General features: G+C 41.0%; 2 protein-coding genes across 2 annotated transcripts; one reads left to right on the top strand and one right to left on the bottom strand.

The window, feature by feature from the left end:
* Positions 1 to 718: 718 nt before the first annotated feature.
* On the bottom strand, positions 719 to 5,185 carry LOC124126739 (beta-1,3-galactosyltransferase 1-like). Its single transcript, XM_046490257.2, has 2 exons — positions 5,073 to 5,185; positions 719 to 2,242 (listed from the first exon to the last, which is right to left on the bottom strand). Coding segments are annotated over exons 1-2 (1,347 nt in total). The 5' UTR covers positions 5,075 to 5,185; the 3' UTR covers positions 719 to 897.
* Positions 5,186 to 16,500: 11,315 nt separating this feature from the next.
* LOC124126747 lies at positions 16,501 to 20,131 on the top strand. The gene has a single exon (XM_046490266.2). The coding sequence runs from the start codon at positions 17,215 to 17,217 to the stop codon at positions 18,961 to 18,963; it is 1,749 nt and encodes a 582-aa protein (XP_046346222.2). The 5' UTR covers positions 16,501 to 17,214; the 3' UTR covers positions 18,964 to 20,131.
* Positions 20,132 to 22,436: the final 2,305 nt, after the last annotated feature.

The raw sequence follows: 22,436 nt of genomic DNA, 5'->3' as shown, positions 1-22,436 counted from the left end.
TGTCATTAGAAGTGACCTTATTGTGTCATAAACAACCGACATTGAGGCTAATCATGCTGTCAACTACTTGGTTGCCCAGATACTATTTATTACAGACCGTCATGTCATAGCTGAGTGCGAGTACATCCCCAGTGGTTTGGTCGAAGCTCACTCTATCACATAATCAATGATTTAATCTGTTGTTTGCGTACTCTATGCTAAACATACCATGGATAAAAGAGACATTGTCCGAATGGTGGTTTTGATCCTTTGACGATGTACCACCATGCTCATTATATCATCCCCATTGTTTTTATACTTGGGGACCGCCCCCGTGGTCTGGTGGTAGAACGGAAGGACGGGTTCGATCCCCGGCCGCTTCATACCAAAATACGTTCGGCATTAAGGGGCTAAAACAAGGACTGGTCGGCTCTGAGTCAGTATATTGGGTCTGAATGGGTTATTCATTTTAATCTGCGGCATGGTATCTCAGTTGACTAGCACTTTAAACTTGGCATTAGTCCGGACTAGTACCAGCAGCCACACATACCTATACACTACACACTCACATGTACATCGTTGTATAAGTGTAATAATCTTGGACGCGACGTTAAACACCATTTCACGTCACCTTTTACTTTGGGCAATACATGCGACTCCCATAAAACAATAGAACTATAGCTTGTCCCCGAAGAGTTGCAGGGGACCTAGTTATTTTTCCAACGAATGAACATGCTAAGACAACTTAAGGTGGTAATTTATTACAAGCATCAGCGTCTACAGAAAAAAAAGCCGGGTGGAGTGTTTTTTGCTTGATGCGGCGTTGTCTACACCAATCCTTGACATCGTGTACCCCGTTGCCATCCAACTCAGCGTCTTCCCTCCCACCACCAATATCCGACGCGGTCCCCATGTCCTCTATTTGCATGCCTCTCCTGTTACCAAATCGTGTATCAGGTAAAGCTCCTTTGGTGAATGCTTATGTTCTGCAATTTTCTTCTTAAATTCGCAGCTGGGCTTTCTCCACTTGTCATAGAAACCAATATGGTCGTATCTAGGTATACCGGAAGCGGAAGCAACAATCCCGGTCAGGAATACGTCCTCCATTGGAAAGAAAGGCATCGTTTGCGCTTGGACATACAGCCGTCGTGCCGCCTTGGTTGTCATCGAGTATGCTACACCCACAGTGAACGGAGGGTAACTGTTTCTACCGTAAATGTTTCGTGGAATAAACCATTTAGATTTCTTGTCACGCACTGGTCTCCCCTTATCGTGAAGATGGCCCATAATAAACATATCACGTTTAGGTCCATGAAGGGCCTTGATAAGATTTGGCAGATTGATGTACATGTCATCATCAGCTTTCAGCATGAACTTGGATGAATTGCAATAGTGCGTCACCCATTCCAGCATTGATAAAGACTTGAGCGTGAGGTTCATGTAACTGTCCACAAAGTCCTTTTGGATCATGTCTTCAAACGCTCTGCTTTCATTTTTAAGAAGCGCACGGTTTTTCGGTGAGCGGCTTCCGCCAACAATAAATACCAGCCGTATTTTGTATTTCGGGTTTTTGGCGACAGAACCCCAAGTCTTCCGTATGGCAGTTCTTTTCACAAAATTCGACGGTGACGAGCAGACGACAACGACGAGCTCTGTATAACGATCACAAGCTCCTAAGACATTGAGGAGGAAAGCGTACTGTTTGGTTCTGGTAGAGGTTTTCGGACCATAACGTTTGTCGAGTACACGAAGTTTCTTTGGTCTGGATCGAAGTTTAGAGTTTAGTTTATTTAAATCACCATGTCGTTTCTTTGTAATTTTGAATTTTTTAGACAAACTTTGCGGTTTCGTTTTACTGACAATTTTCATTTTAAACCTCCTTGGGGACATTGTAGAGGCTTTTATAGTCGTTTTATAGTGACCTATTGTTCTAGCAGAAGCGGTTGCCTTTACAAGAGTCGCTGGTTCGTTAGGTTCGCCTGACTTTGATCCTATCCCCTGTTTCCTTGAGGATTTCCTCCAGCGTACGTCCTTTAGGGTGCTATTCAAGCCACTTGTCTTCCTTGCGAGTTTATCAGAAACTTGGGCGTAAGGGGTTCTTCTGAACTGGTACTGTGAGAGGTGACCAAATGCCTTGTTCTGGAAATCACCAACTGCCTTGTTCTGGAACTCCCCGAAGAAGGCAAGCAGACTGAGCACGCCAGCGACCAGAAGGACGGAGAACTTCCCTTTCAGATTGCGACCAAAAGTTCTGTTGACGATCCTGAAATAGAAGGAGTGAGTGAGTTGGTTTAACGCTTGTAAATACTCGACAAACCAATGGTTGATATTATGAGCAATAGACAACGTTCCATGCCGCCCGGGTTCGATGACACCAACTAAATGCACCGAGTCTGACCACCCGACGAATTGTTTGTTTGTCAGAATCTTAAACATGTTGAAATAGAAATCTCTTAAATGTTATTGTTTTTTGTTTAACGCCACCCTCAGCAATATTCAAGCTATATGACGGCGGTCTGTTTTTTGTTTAACGCCACCCTCAGCAATATTCAAGCTATATGACGGCGGTCTGTAAATAACCAACTCTGGACCAGACAATCCAGTGATTGACATCACGAGCATAGATCCACGCAATTGGGATACGATGACATGCATCAACCAAGTCAACGAGCTTGACCACCCGATCACGTTAGTTGCCTCTTACGACAAGCATAGACGCCTTTTACGGCAAGTATGGGTTGCTGAAGACCTATTCTACCCCGGATCTTCACGGGTCCCGACGAATTGAGTTGCCCCTTAAGACATATGTACATTATTTAAGTTATGCTATACTACTAGAGGATTGAAGTATTCATAAAATCACCCATGTCTTGCGTTACTGAACAGAAAAATGATTGGCCACACAGAGTATATGCTGAACAACTCTAATTAAGATACTATCCGTAATTGTACAATATGTGTTCTTTCATTCTCTTAACAAAGCAAGTTGACTGTCATTTCATAGATGCCACTAGGCAGTCACACCAGTATGTTTGTTTGTTTGTTGTTTAATGCCGCACTCAGCAATAATACAGCCATATGACACCGGTCTGTAAATACTCGAGTCCGGATCAGATAATCCAGTGATTAACGCAATGAGCATCGATCTACGTGATTAGGAAACGATAACATACATCAATCAAGTCATCGAGCCTGACCATTTGATCCCGTTAGTTGCCTCTTACGATATGTATAGGTTGTCGAAGATCAGTTCTAAGCCGAATCTTCACGGGTTCAGACCACTTTAAATGTACACAACTGTCCCGATAAATGTTTACGTATATTCAGGGATATTGCGGGAGACAAATACCTTCAGGTCAACCCATTTCATGATTCAATACAGTCTTATTTATCATTACCAGGGGCGGTCGGGTAGCCTAGTGGTTAAAGCGTTCGCTCGTCACGCCGAAGGCCCGGGTTCGATTCCCGACATGGGTACATATTGAAGCCCATTTCTGGTGTCCCCCGCCGCGATATTGCTGGAATATTGCTAAAAGCGGCGTAAAACCATACTCACTCACTCACTATAATTACCAATTTTGAAATGCCCAGGACAATTTGGAGAGATAACCAGGCAACGTCCTTCAATATGCCATTTTAAAATCCGGGATAATTTATCATTACTGCGTTTCCTATCATAGATTTGAACAGAAAGAAATTAAGATGACTAACTCACTATTGGCGATATTCCAAATTAATACACTGGCACACAGAACTAAAAGTAACTGATGTTAATGCATTGCATATATTTGTTTTCAGATAAATGCGCAGATATACGAATCATAGAATGGTAACATTTCACAGAATTGTAACGCAAAGTTTGAGTTTTCGACCCTACTTAAAACACACATACAGCCTGTTTGCCCACCACTGACATCAATGATTTGCAATATAACAAATACAATTATATTAAAAATAGTTGGTGAAAACAAATACTGTTAATGAATAATCTGTCCCGAATCAGATTTGAATTTCACAGTTTAGTTCTTTTCAACAACTATCGCTGGAAAAGTTTGTCTTTTCATATTTCAGACACAAATGTTATGATCGGAAATGCCAGTGGCACATATTATCCCACCTACCCCTTTCTATGGGTAAACACTAACATTCACTAATATACACCACTGAAAAGATTAAATCAGTGGGTTTTTGTGTGAGTGAGAGAGTTCGTTTTAAAGCCGCTTTGAACAGTTTTCCAGTTATATCACGGAGTGACATCTTGGTGTGGGAGGAGTGAGTGAGTATGGTTTTACACCGCTTTTAGCAATATAACGGCGGGGGGACACCAGAAATGGGCTGCACACATTGTACCCATGTCAGGAATGGAACCCGGGTCTTCGGCGTAACGAGCGAACGCTTTAACTACTAGGCTACCCGACAGACCCTTGTGTAGGAGGAAAGCCCGAAATGATGTTTACCACTTTAGTTAAACCCACGAGCACGGGTATGGTGCAGACAAACACAGAAACGTAATCAGGGCGAACCGGTATTCGAGCGTACAATCATACTTTAGGTTCTGACGTGCCCAAGCGACGCATCTTAGCGGCGCCTTAGACGACAGGGCCACCCGTGAACTGACAGATTCTACAAAAAGATACACGTTTACAAAAGAACTACATAGTTTAGTGCTTTATAGCAACAAACAAAAGCTAAGTTGGTGAATGATGCTGTACGCAGCAGTCAACAACATGACAGTTATAACTTATAGCAAGGCGCGTATATGACTCGGATGCAGCAACCAACCATCACCATCTATCGGCCCTTGCGACAAGCATACTGATGACCCATTCTACCCGGGATCCATACAGGTTCGTGTGAGCGAGCTGGTTACAATGCTTGCACGCCGACCTGAGCTAGATTCAAACTACACCATGCAAATATACCAAGAATGGTCATCACGCCATTCATTGTTGATCGCTGATAATGAGATATACTTCGATTTGATGAATTCTATCTGCGATTGTCCCTGATCTGAAAGGTGCGGTTGTTAGTTCCATATTGTTCACAGTAACTATAATATTGATTATGGTGATGTAAACAAGTACCACACTTACATATCTGATGCTGAGCCTCGCCAGATGACCTCACCTCACCTCACCTGCGCACGAGTTGTTTCGGGCGAGAAAAGCGTGCAACACGTGAAGCGAAGTCTGAATTTGAAAACTGCTTGTTTAAGTGCATACAAACTCAACTAGTTCTGATTAAAATAATATAATATGGTGTGCATATACATAGTGTAGTATTTGATATAAAAAGTCATACCATTTTATTAATTTTTATCAGAACTTCAGATTCCAGAGGATGCGACTTAATGGCGGAGCAATTGTTCATTAACGAAGTTTTAGACATAAAGCTTAGACACTCTGAAACAGTATTCCGCATGTGACAGTTAAGCAAACACCAGATCCATTTCTGAGCAAGTCCGATCTCATTGAATAACGTGAAGATACATACAATCAAGTTTTCACTTCGAGTGCACATTTCATAACTTTCTGACTTGCCCAGAAATGGTTTGTGTGTATGTTTATGTCATATGCTTAATATTACTGTTTCCAAATGTCCAACATGTTATGCCTAAAACTTCGTTAATGAACTAATCTCACAACCCATTGCCATCTACGACTTGGACTGATCTGCTCCGCTGATGCAGTTATGGGTGAATGGGGGTGGTTAAGTGCCGTTTGTCTGTATACAATTATCACACTCACGTATGGGTATTAAATGAATTCGCAATGTGAATGTAGATTTAAGTGAATGCAAATCTTTCAGCGCCTTGGAACTAAATAATCTTATGAATTTACGAGAATATGCCTGGCGCATCAACAAAATACATCGGGCCAAGGGTTTTCTCGTAAACGTTTTGCTTTTCAAGATTTCGAACAATAAAAGTAACATTTATATATTATAGTTTGAGGTGAAAAAAATTAATTCAACACATAAGTGTTTGCAAGGTCCTCGGAGCAGCAATATTTTGTGTAGAAAAAGAGAGTAAATTCTGTTCAATGCAACGGTCAATAAACTCAAGCGACATCACAGAGGCTTTATTATTTTAACTGAGTGTGGGCCTGGCAAACCCACGGAAGCCTTGGTGTTTTTTTCTTGAAATTTCAAGATGTTATGTTGAAATTTCACGATACCAAGTTGAAATTTTAAGATAATGATCTTGAAATTTCAAGATAAGTTGAACTTTAAGATTACAACTTTAAATTTCACATCTTTACCATTCGTCACCACTCACATCCTCACCATTCGTCACCACTCACATCTTTATCATTCGTCACCACTCACATCTCCCTCATTCGTCACCTCTCACATCTTAACTATTCGTCACCACTCACATCCTCACCATTCGTCACCACTCACATCTTTATCATTCGTCACCACTCACATCTCCCTCATTCGTCACCACTCACATCTTTACCATTCGTCACCACTCACATCTTCACCATTCTTCACCACTCACATCTTTACCATTCGTCACTTCTCACATCTTTACCATTCGTCACCACTCACATCTTTACCATTCGTCACCACTCACATCTTTACCATTCGTCACTTCTCACATCTTCACCATTCGTCACCACTCAAATCTTTACCATTCGTCACTTCTCACATCTTTACCATTCGTCACCACTCACATCTCCCTCATTCGTCACCTCTCACATCTTAACTATTCGTCACCACTCACATCTTTACCATTCGTCACTTCTCACATCTTTACCATTCGTCACCACTCACATCTTTACCATTCGTCACTTCTCACATCCTTATCATTCGTCACCACTCACATCTTTACCATCCGTCACTTCTCACATCTTTACCATTCGTCACCACTCACATCTTTACCATTCGTCACCACTCACATCCTTATCATTCGTCACCACTCACATCTTTACCATCCGTCACTTCTCACATCTTTACCATTCGTCACTTCTCACATCTTTATCATTCGTCACCACTCACATCTCCCTCATTCGTCACCTCTCACATCTTAACTATTCGTCACCACACACATCTTTACCATTCGTCACTTCTCACATCCTTATCATTCGTCACCACTCACATCTTTACCATTCGTCACTTCTCACATCTTCACCATTCGCCACACTCACATCTTTATCGTTCGTCACCACTCACATCTTCACCATTTGTCACCACTCACATCTTCACCATTCTTCACCACTCACATCTTTACCATTCGTCACTTCTCACATCTTTACCATTCGTCACCACTCACATCTTTACCATTCGTCACCACTCACATCTTTACCATTCGTCACTTCTCAAATCTTTACCATTCGTCACTTCTCACATCTTTACCATTCGTCACCACTCACATCTTTACAATTCGTCACTTCTCACATCTTCACCATTCGTCACCACTCACATCTTTACCATTCGTCACTTCTCACATCTTTACCATTCGTCACCACTCACATCTTTACCATTCGTCACCACTCACATCTTTACCATTCGTCACTTCTCACATCTTTATCATTCGTCACCACTCACATCTCCCTCATTCGTCACCTCTCACATCTTAACTATTCGTCACCACTCACATCTTTACCATTCGTCACTTCTCACATCTTTACCATTCGTCACCACTCACATCTTTACAATTCGTCACTTCTCACATCTTCACCATTCGTCACCACTCACATCTTTACCATTCGTCACTTCTCACATCTTTACCATTCGTCACCACTCACATCTTTACCATTCGTCATCACTCACATCTTTATCATTCCTGGACAAGCCGAATGGCTTCTTGTAGGTTACGGAAAGATGCAAGTGATGACGAAACCTACAACCTAACCTACAACCTAACCTACAAGAGTGTCCCGGAATAACACGGGTGGTCAAGAATAAAGTCGAATGGCGACACACCCCTCACTCATCACCACTCCTGTTTTGTCGTACACTTCAACAACGCTTGTCCCGGAATGACACGAGTGGCCAAGATGGGTACGGAAAGACACGAGCAGTAACGGTTATTTCTGCACGAAGCGCATCAGCATCAAGAGAATCACACGCAACATTATGAATTGAGTAAAAATTGGAGTCAGGAGAGGGCGTTCGTAGCTGTACAGGTTCACTGAGACTCTTATTCCCTCTGTGCTATTAAAAAACGTTAACAGCAGTCGTCCTTTCACAAGGACTAGAAATCGATACGCCATTTTAGCACCTTACCTTTGCAAGATTACACAACATTGGCCGGGGTATTAACATCGTCTATCAGCGATTTTGTTTAATATATTGATCGTGATTATATTACTTGGTAATGATTTGGACATCGATTAACTGACACGGTTAATACAAGTCGATCAGCAAATAAATGTTTTTACGAAAGAAATATGGACCATATACAAAAAGATAATGAAAGAAAGAAAATCGACATACTGTAGTATGTATTAACGCGAAGAAATTACATAGAAACTCCGTCAAATGACAAATAATATCAACTTGAGTTTACAAAATAATACGAGAATTAACGTTGTATGGATCATCTAAAAAAGTAATAATATAGAAGCAACAATTCTATATATTACGATATATTTATTTATCTATTTAAGAGTGAATTTGACCAGAAACGCATGCTCTTGAATTGATTTCTATTCAAATATGTATCTTAAGCTAATATCTTAGTGATAGAAATATCGCATGAATATGCTTGCTATTTTTATTCTGCACTTTCCATATACATGTCTCCAGTCATATTGCTGGTAAAACACTGGAGTCAATGTTTATCCTTTGGTAAATTCAATCATAGAGTATACACGGTAAACACTTCTCCCTGTCGGTTCAACAGAGCACACTCGAGCGTGTTGACATGAAATAGACATGTTTACCTACCCAGTGGTGTACTCAGAAAATGAAAACCTCACCTCCGGAGCTTTTTGCTAGTTTGATTGGGGTATGAGTTCTATTGGAATCAGTGAAAACGGATCAAAGAAAACTCAAAACATGTTCACGACACACTAAACCCTCGGTGAAAAAGTTGTCAGGATAAAAAAGTCAAGGGTTCGTCTACAACAGAGAATATTGATATTCAGATGGTTCGTGACAACACAACGTGTCGCTTTTCTTATCATATTTTACTGCCTGTCGTTGGTACACAACAAGAGTGATTTGTCGATCTTTTCAAACGTCTTTTCAACTCTCATGTTCTTGTTGTGTTTTGTTTGTTGTTTAACGCCGCACTCAGCAATATATTCCAGTTATATGACGGCGGTCTGTAAATACTCGAGTCTGGACCAGACAATCCAGTGATTGACATCATGAGCATCTACACAATTGGGATACGATGACATACATCAACCAAGACAGCCAGCCTGACCACCCGATCCCGTTAGCATGGGTTGCTGAAGACCTATTCTTCAAGGGGTCATGAGGGGCGGTCGGGTAGTCTAGTGGTTAAAGCGTTCGCTCGTCACGCCGAAGACCCGGGTTCGATTCCCGACATGGGTACAATGTGTGAAGCCCATTTCTGGTGTCCCCCGCCGTGATATTGCTGGAATATTGCTAAAAGCGGCGTAAAACCATACTCACTCACTCACTCACTCACTCAAGGGGTCATGTTCATGTACTAAGTGATAACTGTTTAAATAAGAAGTATTTACAACTAGTATTGATGCCCCTTCAAAATATGAATTATGAATTAAATAAAACATTAGCCTGAATTAGTTCCGCCACATGATAGGCGCATGCAGTGACCTGTGTGAAAGCTCAAGGTCAGACAAGCTGACGTCACTTGCAGCGTCGACTCAGTACGTCGGAGTAAGATGTTGCGCTGGCAATATTACGCGATATGATCACTATTTCAGGCCAAGGGATACCGGGATACGATTCTACACATTACGTTGGATATCACGAAGTTAGCTATCGCGAATAGTCAGCATGAACAAACCTACGTCATAACCTAAAACATTTGCAACCAAGCACGGTAGCCTAGTGGTTAAAGCATTCGCTCGTCACGCCGAAGACAGGTTTGATTCCCGAAATGGAGACAATGTGTGAAGCCCATTTCTGGTGACCCGTGGTATTGCTGAAAAAGAGCTGACTCACTCACTGTTCAAACGCCGTCTCACTCCAGGTGAAATGATTCAACATGTAACGACGATCCCACAAATACATGACACTGCTTCAGGGTGAGTCATGGCAACTTAAGTGAGGTGTCTAGTGTCAGTGTATGTCTACGGAAGCCTGATAGTGCCACTTTGGTAGCATTTATTTTGTTTTTGTTTTTCTCGTTATTCAGTTACTTTTTCGAAATTTCGCGTACTTTCTCATTACTATTCTCTCCGACTTCGTGATATCCAGCGTTGATTAAATAATAAGTAATAATAATAGAATTCCATTCACCAAGTGGATGCTCATCTACGGTCAATGGATCAGTGAGCACGCAATTTTCATTCTCAGTTCCCTGGGGAGTATACAACCCAAGCTACCTGTGAGGCGCTAGAAGGTTCACAGCCACATTACCATCTCATCCTACCGGGTACCCACTCACTACTGGGTGAACAGGGGCACATTTAGAACAGAGTCACTTGCCTATGGAGACACCACATGTGGTACATGTGCTTCAGTGTGGGGCAGGACCGAAGCCCTAAAAACTCCCAGGAGTCAAGCTGCTGAACGTGGTCACCCATCCAACTACTCTCCAAGACCGACGTTGCTTAACTTCCCATGTTTTGTGATCTGTGCGGTGTGCCCAGGACTACGTGCCACCACTTTCACTTATAAGCGTCACTTACGATTACATTTATAAGCTCTTTTATTTCTCGTTTTCCCATATGTCAGTTTCCATATCGAGCCTTCATCCCGCTCCTGATTTGCATATACAGTAAACTACGTTTATAACGAACACGCTTATAACGAACTGACGGATATAACGAACTCATTTTTTAGTCCCGGCCATTTGATGTATATATGCTGTATATATGCTTACAACGAACTACGGTTATTACGAACTAAAATTAGTGGTCCCTTTGAGTTCGTTATAACCGTAGTTTACTGTACATCAAGGGAGTAAAGGTCAACTTTAAACACATTTACTCGTACAGCCATAGCTAGATCTATTTTGAAATCAACGTTAATTGCATTCTCTTTCCTCTACTCACGAAAAAATGAGAGAAAATACCTTTTTCCTCACGCGAGCGGTTAACGATATTGTAGGACTTCTTCATGTTACACATGGAGCCATTGGTGTCCAGTTAGACGTACATTAAGACCACTATTAGCCATTTAGCCGTGTGTTATGGCCATTATTCGCCATTTAGACGCCCATTATTCTCATTGGAAAGCTGTGTAGGATTGGAAAGTAATTAGAAATCGATTAATGAGAGGACATGGATTAGTCGGGCCATTTGTATTGAAGTAACATCAATGACCTGGGAATGTGGTTGGTATTAGTAACAGGTTCTTCGAGAGAAAATAACAAGAACCCGGCCCGTTGCCACGATTGCCATGCATATGGACATTGCTAACATTCATACGCTTTTTATGAATATAATTCACCCAAACTAAAAACAATGACTCGGTAACTTTTATATAGAAAAATCAAAATGTGTCAATCAATATTAATCATTCAAGAGCGCAAGACCAAATACCTACTGATTTCCACAAAAAAACCATGTATATTATTTTACATTATTTTTGTTTTTTCGGCATAATTTCATTGGTATTCTGCAAGGTTCTATTTTGTGGGTAAGTCTTTAGTAATGCGATGTTCAATTCCACTTTCATATCCCCACTCAATCGACGTCTGTGTACAGAGAACTTACCTAAGGAGCACACGATAGCGTAATACAATCTTTGATCCTTTTCAAATAGACTTGTTCACGGCACTCCTTGTGCTTCATCATCTTGATGCGATGTTGTTTTCTGGATACAAAACAAACACGTGTTGTCTATGTGTCCTAACTTATCCAGACTAAACATTATCACAAGGCACACTGTTAACATACATCTCAAAGTTACCAAACTTGCGACAACAGTTCAGTGTGTGTATTGTGAGTTGTAGTTTGACCAATCCAAATTTACCCCTGCAATATCAGGACAGGGGACACCGGATATAGGCGTCACACATTGTACCCATGTGGGGAATCGAACCCGGGTTTTTGGCGTGGCTTGAGTAAGCTTTAACCACTAGGCTACCCCACTACCCAATACAAGTTAAGTTTTTTTCTTTTCATATGTTTCTGCCTCCTGAATTGTATTGACCTCAAAGACTGAAAGCAACTGCAGAGCATATGTGATTCTGAGCAGGCAATTCAGAGATGCTACCTAAGTATGTTAGTAACTACCAAGCTCAAAAAGCTGGAAAAAAGTTCTCCTAACTTCGCATATTTAATTCATTTAGAATCTAAATATACAAGTCACTCGAGTTCTCAAAAGAAATGTTGCGTCATAAGTGTTTAAAAAATCGATTAAAAAAATATTTGTCAATGTAGCCAACGTCGTATTTCATTAAACCCTAAATAACTTATTCAAAAGGTCCATGCATGAACCTGATGGATGTGTAGTACCGTTATACTATCTCTGTTACTGTAATCTCCAATCTAGCCAGAAATAACCACACACATGACAATTGTTGATGTAATGCATTGCAACTGAAATATACCCGCGGTGCGCTGTGTGCTGAATGGGCTCCAAATAACACAGATCTGATCATGTGATTGAGATAAACCAACAAGATCGATAATGTCAGTTAAAAGTGATAAATTAACGAAAGGGTTATTTGGTGTGTTTGGTGAGCGGCGAGTGAGTGTGTTGGTTTTATCGATGCTTTGAACAGTATTTCAGTGAACGGATTGCACGTCAGCTTAATATGAGTGGAAAGCCCATAGCGACCCTGGTCGAGGACATTTACGACTGAAATTCATGAGCATGCTGTATGTTTGTTGTTTTACGCCGCACTGGGCCGTAGTTCGGCCATACGACGGCGACCTGTAAATCATCGTGTCGCGACGAGCGAAAGCTTTAACCACAAGGCTGGGTAGCCTACTGCTTAAAGCTTTCGCTCACCGCCCTACAAGAATCTGGAACATTGAGTGTTTTTTGTAATACAGAGAAGCCATGTTAACTCGAACCTCCACGACTCGTGACCCCATGGATCATAGTTGAGAACTATCTGATCCTGTTTGCTTCGATATCGGTAAAGCCGACATCTTGTATGTGAAGACATATTGGAGAAAACAGGAATAATAGACTGTGTGTTTCATGTCAGAGAGATTATTTGCAGATGACAATCATTGTTTACTTATTTGTGATATCTATAATTCATTGAGATGTTTGAATATCCAGCCATTTTTTACTCATTTCCCCAAAGACACAGACTCAATTCACATCTCAACTGAAACTATATATATATAATGCAATGATAGTATAAGATAAGATAAATTATTATTATTATCATTAAAATAATGCAATGAATAGTATAAGATGAGATAAATTATTATTATCATTAAAATATCTCTATTGTAATGCTATATTTTCTCTCTCAAGATGATAGTCCTGGGTCTATAACATTTATCACGGGATGAATAAACACATTTGGACCATATTTTTGAGAGCTTTTTCTAAACACGTAATCATTCGACATCTCTTTTTGTCAGTATGCCCATATTTTAAAGTGAAATTACATTTTCGTTGTTCTATTCGGAGCCAAAAAACCGGACGAGTGACACGGAATAGGCAAGAATTGACGAGGCTCCGTCCTTCACCGCCATACTCACAGGTAACACAGCAGCCTGTCTTTCAAGGACTGCACCAGCAGGTTAATTGCATGCGTGGGGCGTGATTGTCTGTACAACACTGAGATTCTCTTGCATAAATCACGCTGGTGTGAAATGTCAAAGCTACTGTCTGACCCACGTTGTTACAACCGCAGTATCATATAACCCACACCGTGAAATCTCCAGCCGGACCAGTTGCTCGTACACAGTAATATGTCCCAGCAGAGATACAGTAAACAACGGTGATAACGAACTGAAAGGGGCCACTAAGTTTAGTTCGTTATAACCGTAGTTTGCTATAAGCAGTTTCTCGTACACAGTAATATGTCCCAGCAGAGATACAGTAAACTACGTTGAGAACGAACTGAAAGGGATCACTAAGTTTAGTTCGTTATAACCGTAGTTTGCTATAAGCAGTTTCTCGTACACAGTAATATGTCCAAGCAGAGATAAAGTAAACTACGGTGAAAACGAACCCAAAGGAACCACTAATTTTAGTTCGTTATAACCGTAGTTTGTTAAAAGCACATATACAGTCTATATACGGCAAATGGCCGGGACCAACAAGACCAGTTTGTTGTATCCGTCTGTTCGTTATAAGTGTGTTCGTTATAAACGTAGTTTACTGTATTTACATTTTTGTTTGTTTGTTGTTCAACGTGCACTCAGAAACATATATTCCTGCTATATGACGGCGGCCTGTAAATAATCGAGTCTAGATCAGACGATCCAGTGATTGATATCATGAGCAACGACCCATGGCCGGTACAATGACATGCATCAACCAAGTCGCTGAGCCTGACCCCCCATCCATTTCGTCGCCTCTTACGACCAGCATAGGTTGCAGGGGGCCTATTCTAACCAGGAAGTCCCACGGTGTTTCGTCAAAGACAATATCCATGCTCAGCGAAGATAACATTTGTTTTGTTTCTTTGTTTGTCTGTCTACCGCCGCACTCAGCAATATTCCAGCTATATGACGGCGCTCTGTAAATAATCGAGTCTGGAATAGACAATCCAGTGATTGACATCATGAGCATCGATCCACGCAATTGGGATACGGAGACATGCATCAACCAAGTCAGCGATCCCGTTAGTCGCCTCATAGCCAAGCAAGCATGGGTGACTGAATACCTGTTCTACCCCGGATCTTCACGGGTCAGCAAATATAACACGGAGGACTGGTCAAAGTGGTCTCTCTATAGTGATAAAAGAGCATTACGTTTTTAATTTAGTTTTGTTAAAAGTCATGACTTAATATAACGGCTGACAGCCAGGCATTCCTCATGACCCCGCATTCAAATGAGTATATTGATTATTTTCTTCCCAATTAAAACAGATAATATCTGACAGAATACAACTGAATACTCAATAAATATTTTATAATCGTCTCCTTGTGCCAAAACCCATATCGCTAAATATCAATGTACCCCTAACCTGCCTTTTTAGAGGATCGGTTTTATTTTTCTAAAAGTTGTCCCTAGACCAGCTTCTCATAAAAGAGTTTAAAAAGCTGTGGTGAGTGAGTATGATTTTACGCAAAGGTCCAAGGCATAACACGCCTGGGTGAAACCAGAAACGAGCTTGACACATTGTACCCATGTAGAGAATGAAACCCAGGCCTTAGGCGTGACAAACAAACGCGTTAACCACGAGGCTACCCCACCCACGGTACATTTAGCTGTAATATATCTGACTCCTTATTATCGCATTACTATTGTGTTCTTTCCCCGCTAAATGAATACCAACCTATTTGGCAATGGTTTTACATGTATTTCTTTCTTGTCAAACGTTGTTTACAATATGAATGTTCTTTTTCTGTTTCTTTCAGTTTCTTTTTTAGACACAGTAATCGACACCAGGTAACAATGATTTAAAGGCTGCGGTGGTCCTGTAGTCTTGTCGCTGACAGTTGTAAACAAGTCTCAACTTTAAGATTTATCGGTTCGGGACTTTTTACATATTGATGATTCATTGAAATAGGTTATGTGAACCTATACTTCAGTTGTGCACCAATGCATTACATACAAAGTTCATGCCACCGCAAGTTTGTCTTACTTATAACGTGTAACCAACTCCCTGTCATTCTTAAAGCTGCTGGAATTGTCCCTCGGGAAAAGCGTCAAATGAATGCAATAATAATAATAATAATAATAATAATAATAATAATAATAATAATAAAATTAAAATAATATTATTTGATTATTTTTTTTTTAAACAACGGCTTTAACATAAAATTTGAGTTACATTGGCCACCAATATTATCAATTGTTAATATCGGCAATGTTACAGCCCACACGACATGTTACGTACATTTGCTCTGCTGTGATCATAATTGACAGTACAGTGACATGGGCCCGATCACTTTATACATACATACACTTTGGCTCGGGAATGTAAAATCCTTTGGCTTAATGTATCGTCATGGCGAATCTGGGTTAACAATATGTTATATATTCATGAGCATAGTGTGAAGGAAATTATGTTCTGTAGAAGAGTCCTGTCCTTTGGAAAAATCGCCTGCGTATTACAAAACAGCGTCTATGAAACAATTAGTCAATACAATCAAATCAATCACAGCCGTCGCCACCAGTCTAGATCTCAGTCAAATTTGTTGATAATCTGATGTGAACTACCGTCTAAATATCTGTAGCACTTTAATAATCTCCCGTCTAGTATTTCGATTCCAATAAACGCCAGTAGCCTATCGACTCAAGCCGGGAATAAAACAGGATTACCTCGCGGGGATTATATAGGAATTAGTGCTGCACAAAGCCATAGTATTACTAACTATAAACCACGGTAGGGCGAGCGTCTTACGGGGCTATTCTGCTCTAGTGAGTACATGGGTCGTATGTTGGCGACTAAAGTGTTCATTGTTTAGTCAGTTGCTACGGCCCTCAGTTACCCACCTGGAGCAGTATGTGGTGACACTCTATACCCAAGGGCCGGAACAGCCGAGCAAGTACTGCTAAAGGGTACGTTTTGATTTGAGAAGTTAGAATTAGCGTTAAATGGGTAGCTTCCCAAAGATCTGTAAACCCGGAGGCAGAGACTTGATAATATTTTGTGACCCCGCGGCGGTAGTGAGGGGTCGGCAGGAGCGCCCCTACCCTCGCTAGGTAACGATGGAGGGTGACAAGGACTTCTGTACCGTGGACGTGAGGATATCCCTTTGAAGGACCCTACACTGAGAGCAGGTATGTGTCCCGTGAGTGAGCGTAACAATGAAGAGCAATTGAAGATTGGAGGGATATATCATGGTTCCGAATCACAGCAGACTGTCCTTGTTGACTGAAATATTCACTATGTGTGGTGTCATAAAAGAGGGGCATTTTAACAACGAAGGTGGATAAGGAGCACGTGTGTTTGCGCTGGACCAAGAGGCAGTCAATTCAAGAGGTCGGGGATGTCCGGCTCACGGAAATGTATAAAAGGTAAAGCATGTATGTTTCGGCATGGCTGAGTCTAGTCTGAGCGGATCACGAACCACGGACGTGGTGTCCCATTCTTCCAGCTTCGCTATTGGTGTCAGGGGGAAAAACATGGCTGCATCTGAAATAGATAAGCCACTTCCGGTGGTTGAACTAAAACCGTTTACTCCGCGGGTATGGAGAAGAGAAAAGAGCCTGCCTGAGTTCTATGACAAGCCTCCAACTGCAGGAGGAGAAAACAATATTGAACGACGGATCCAGTTTGAAAATGGACTTGGTGAAGAACTCGCTAAGAGTGAAAATAACGCTGCGCTTGTTGCTAAGTATTTGTTCGGCGGAGAGAGGGGATACACAAGTGAATCAAGACTGTCGGATTTAAATATCCCGAGGTATAAAATCAAACTCCACCCAACTGTAGATTTCAGTTACAACTGTCGACCTCCAAGAATGAACGCGCTCATTCCTGAATTCATACCTCGTGTGGAAAGAACAAAGACCACACTGCAAGACGTGACACGTGATGACAATCCTAACAGACAATACAGTCTTGCTAAGCAGGCAGTGACGGACGTAACGGCAGCAAGACACCAGGGCATGAGAATACATGGTGGGAGAGTACAACAGACACCTGGTGTCCATAGGACACAACTCACATACCTCAACCCTATAGATGAATACAGCCAGACAGGTCAGTGGAAGCGGGGAGATAAACGGCTGCCTGAGAAATATTATCGGCCACCTCACACAGGTAAAGGGTCAATAGTTAATGGACATGATTCAAGAAACAGTCAGAGCAAATCATCAGTGGTCAGCAGTGACGCATCATCTGTGTCCAGTACCGGAAGTAGGGTTGTAGCACGCTCTCCGATGAAGCAGGTGAGCCACAGATTTAATCAAATATTCAATACAAAGCAAAGCGTCAGTGTGGATATAGGAGGCATCAAGACTAAGAACGCCTTGCAGATCTTAAGCGAAAATGGGCCTACAACGAAACTGGAAAAACAACTAACATTTGAGATGGAGGTCAATATGGAGATGTGTCGCCGCCATCTTGATTTTATATCTTCTGATGGGTCATATTTCCCACAATCTAGTATCCCCAACATGTTTCATGATCTAAGCCGGCCTATAACTCTGACTAAAGGGGAGGCGATGTTGAGAAAAGGACGCGACCTTAACAAGCGCAAAATACAAAATCGGAGACAGTCACGTGGCAGGAACGTGCTTCCGGTTGACTTTGACCGGAACGTACGTCAAGTCGATGCTGCTCAATTTGATTCGGGGATACAGAGCCCAAGGACTGGTGTTCTAGAAACTGCTTTTCATAATGGATTATTCGACAGAGTGGATGACCCTTCCATTAAATACATGACATATGCAAACAGCGGCTTCCCTTTCTCAAGAGGGAGCCCTTTGAAAGCGATCTCTTCAAAGGGAGATACCACCCCTACAACGGACGCTACGATGCCCGGAAACAGTATACCACGTGATTTGGAAAGTGACATGCGTTTGGAGGAAGTGAAGGATTCTCTTCAGACCAGTCCCAGAAACTCTTCGTATACATCTGGGATCAGTCCTACTTTTGACACGTACATTACCGAACCGAACCCGAATGTTGGCAGTCACGTGATGTCGTTAGATTCACGGGTATTATCAAACAAGAGTGCACAAGGGGCGCATTTTACAAAAGCGCATTTCAAACCATGCACCAACGTTAAGTTGAAAGATGGCAGCAGGGGATCTGACATCGACACTCTCCGAGCGGTCACGTGATCACCGGTCCGTATTGAACAGTTCTATTTATTTTTATTTATCAAGCAATGTGTGATATAATGTATTGTACATATGTTTATCTTACCACAGAAAATGGACAAATCTTTTGCTGTGCCATGTGCTAGTGTACAGATGTAATGAGTGCACCAGTACTTAAACCACATTACTACACCTGTCCCCGAGTGAGTCCGTCGAAATATGTCTTGTCTGTCTAATATTCCAACTGTAAACGTTACAATGTAAATCAGTGTGTCATATCCTAAAAAGGTATGGATAAATATGGATAATCATTTTATATATCAATTTTCTACTTAAAATAATATTTAGTATGACAATCAATGTATAACATGACAATATTGTCCAGTTGTTTTTATCGGCAAATCATGGTAAACACTTCGATACCGACAAACAACTCTTTGATCGCGAGATACAATGTTGAAACGGATATTTTCCGAAAGAGGAGTTTGATTATACATATGTTTTTTTGTTTTTTTTGTGTTTTACGTCAAACACAGTCTGTGAAAAACGTTTTTGTCTAACATGACAATCTGAAAATTATCTGGGATGCCTTAAATATCAATACTAATTGAAAGAAGAACCACATTACGAACTAGATTCAAGCGCAGCCACAAGTGATATTTGGAATACGGGAATGGAGGTTCTGTAACGGAGCACCCAAATAAAGAGTCTTTATAACCCCGAACTATGTTAATAGATAAGTCAAATACAGCTGCCGTTGCAATTATTCGGATATCTTCCTGCCAACGAAGACATCTGTTCACGGGAATATACAATATTACCTGGAGTCAACAAGCGTAGTCAATATTACACTATCATTGTCAATGCTCCCGCTGAACGTGCACAACCGCAGATAATACAACTGCTTCCATAGTAGCTCAACAACGTATAATCTCTGTCAGGGATATTTACGAGTCAGGTAAATCGATATGCCCATGTTATAATGGAGGGCGTCCCTGAGTGCCTGCACCTCTGTTTACCTGGGATTCACAGCGACTGTCCCGATAGGTCACTCATACTGATGTTGTTGTGTAAATAGAGAATCTCACCCGAGTTACTTTTGATATCAAATATATCAACACGAGTTGATACAAGTGGGAAAACTCCGAGGCTTGCCGAGGATTTTTTCCACTTTTATCAACGAGTGTTGATATATTTGATATCAAAAGACACGAGGGTGAGATTTTATTTATCATCCAACATCATTCTTCCAACTTTTTCAGTTTGTAGGCAGTAATAAGCAGTGTCTTAGTGTAAAAAGTACTGCTAACAGCTTCAGTAGCAGAGCCATTAGTGATGTCATTTGATTGTGACGTCATGGTAACCAATGACATCACAATGGTCTGCAAAGCACTGTGATGCAATTTCATTGCAGCGATATCTACAGTGTAGATATCGCTTGATCTCACCCAAGCGATATCTCCTGAGAGAGCCAGATTTGGATGATAAATTACAAACACCACCTTACCTTTTAATCGAAGGAGACTCTTTTTAATAAGTTTGTTTACGGATTTGACCGAACTTAGCCGAAAGGCATACTGAGAAAAGTATTATTATTTTGCACGACCACTTAATACTAGTATATGACTGATTAGAAAAATACAAAAATGCAATGTCAAAACTCTAACAGGTAACTAAGTATGTATTGCATTGTATTCATGATATATACTCTCTGGTCACTGAAACACCATTTACAAAGAGAACAAAGCCTTCTCTGACTGAAGTGATACATGCAAATATTAATGAAAATATACAACTCAAAAGAAGTTAAACATACGATTTTTGAATAAAGCTAATCTGTTGTCATGCATAGATGTAAGATCATATGGAGCATTAATTGTTCTCCACTTGACCCAGCTCCGAATTCATGACTTTAAACGTGGTGTTGTGTATAATTATACCTTTCATGATAACTTAAATGATAATTGTTAATTTTGCATACGTCGACCACCTTACTTTGTTCATTGCCGTTAAGAAACTTAGTTTTACCGGGAGAGGATGTAGATTGACATATACTTATGGAAAAAAATAACGGAACGTATGTCAGCGGAGGCATTTGTTATGTCCTTTATTTGTAAAATAATAATTAGCGATTTAATGGTATGTTGGATTCGAATAATCTGGTCCTTATTTCGGTTCATATTTACATTGAGTGCAGGCATTCTACTGTTAGAAATATTTGTGTGTTATTTTATTGTTTCCATCATATTTCTTTAAACGCGTATCTGATAATAGTGATTTAACCAGTCAAGAACATAAAATTTTCAAATTTTATAATTTGTCTGTATTTCCCCTCTTTAAATATATCACAATTTGGGATGATTTAGATAAGCATAGCAATGCATGCTATGCTAATCTTATTTTGACCATATGAAACATACGCGTTGATTATTATTATTGATTATTTACAACCTATCAATTATCCTTATTTATCAGGGATAAAAAAAAACTTACTTTAAACTAAATAATTACAACTGAACTCCATGAGGTATTAAGTACTGATCACAGCGTTCTACACTCACTGACCCAATCCACTTAAGCTCCAGTACGCTGCTAATATCATAATAATAGGGAATTATGTAACCGATACAGTGCATGGAGTTTTAGCCTTATTCAGGTGTCATGGCGGAGGATAAACTCAATTGAGCGAGAAAAATACGGAGGGTTTGCACCACGCTAAAGTGATCAGCCACAGAGATTTAGGCAGCTGATATCTAGTTACGTCCATGTGTGCATGTGATTGTGCGCCTTGACCGGCATATCACCAAGGGATCTACACGGTTCAACGGAGACGATAGCCTGTCTCTATGGAATGCTGGGTTAAAGAAAGATTAACACACAGGACTAGTTTCAGTCCTGAGACAAAGTTATGTTTTAGGTTAAATAAAAGACTTTAATTAAACTGAAGTCTCTTCATTCCTAGAACTGATGATCCCAGGAGATGAACATTGCCTGCTAGAACTGAAAAGGGGAGTTAGTATGGGCTGCTAGAGCTGAAAAGGGGAGTTAGTATGGGCTGCTAGAGCTGAAAATGGGAGTTAGTATGGCCTGCTAGAACTGAAAAGGGGAGTGGGCTGCTAGAGCTGAAAAGGGGAGTTAGTATGGGCTGCTAGAGCTGAAAAGGGGAGTTAGTATGGGCTGCTAGAGCTGAAAAGGGGAGTTAGTATGGGCTGCTAGAGCTGAAAAGGGGAGTTAGTATGGCCTGCTAGAACTGAAAAGGGGAGTGGGCTGCTAGAGCTGAAAAGGGGAGTTAGTATGGGCTGCTAGAGCTGAAAAGGGGAGTTAGTATGGGCTGCTAGAGCTGAAAAGGGGAGTTAGTATGGGCTGCTAGAGCTGAAAAGGGGAGTTAGTATGGGCTGCTAGAGCTGAAAAGGGGAGTTAGTATGGGCTGCTAGAGCTGAAAAGGGGAGTTAGTATGGGCTGCTAGAGCTGAAAAGGGGAGTTAGTATGGGCTG

Source organism: Haliotis rufescens, unplaced genomic scaffold (assembly GCF_023055435.1).
Source record: "Haliotis rufescens isolate VD_foot unplaced genomic scaffold, xgHalRufe1.0.p SCAF_5, whole genome shotgun sequence".
Classification (NCBI taxonomy): domain Eukaryota; kingdom Metazoa; phylum Mollusca; class Gastropoda; order Lepetellida; family Haliotidae; genus Haliotis; species Haliotis rufescens.
This window is presented reverse-complemented; position numbering and strand designations above follow the sequence as displayed.

Bases quoted from the DNA above. Each gene is read 5' to 3' on its own strand.
- LOC124126747 (XM_046490266.2), top strand. From the start codon at position 17,215: ATGGCTGAGTCTAGTCTGAGCGGATCACGAACCACGGACGTGGTGTCC.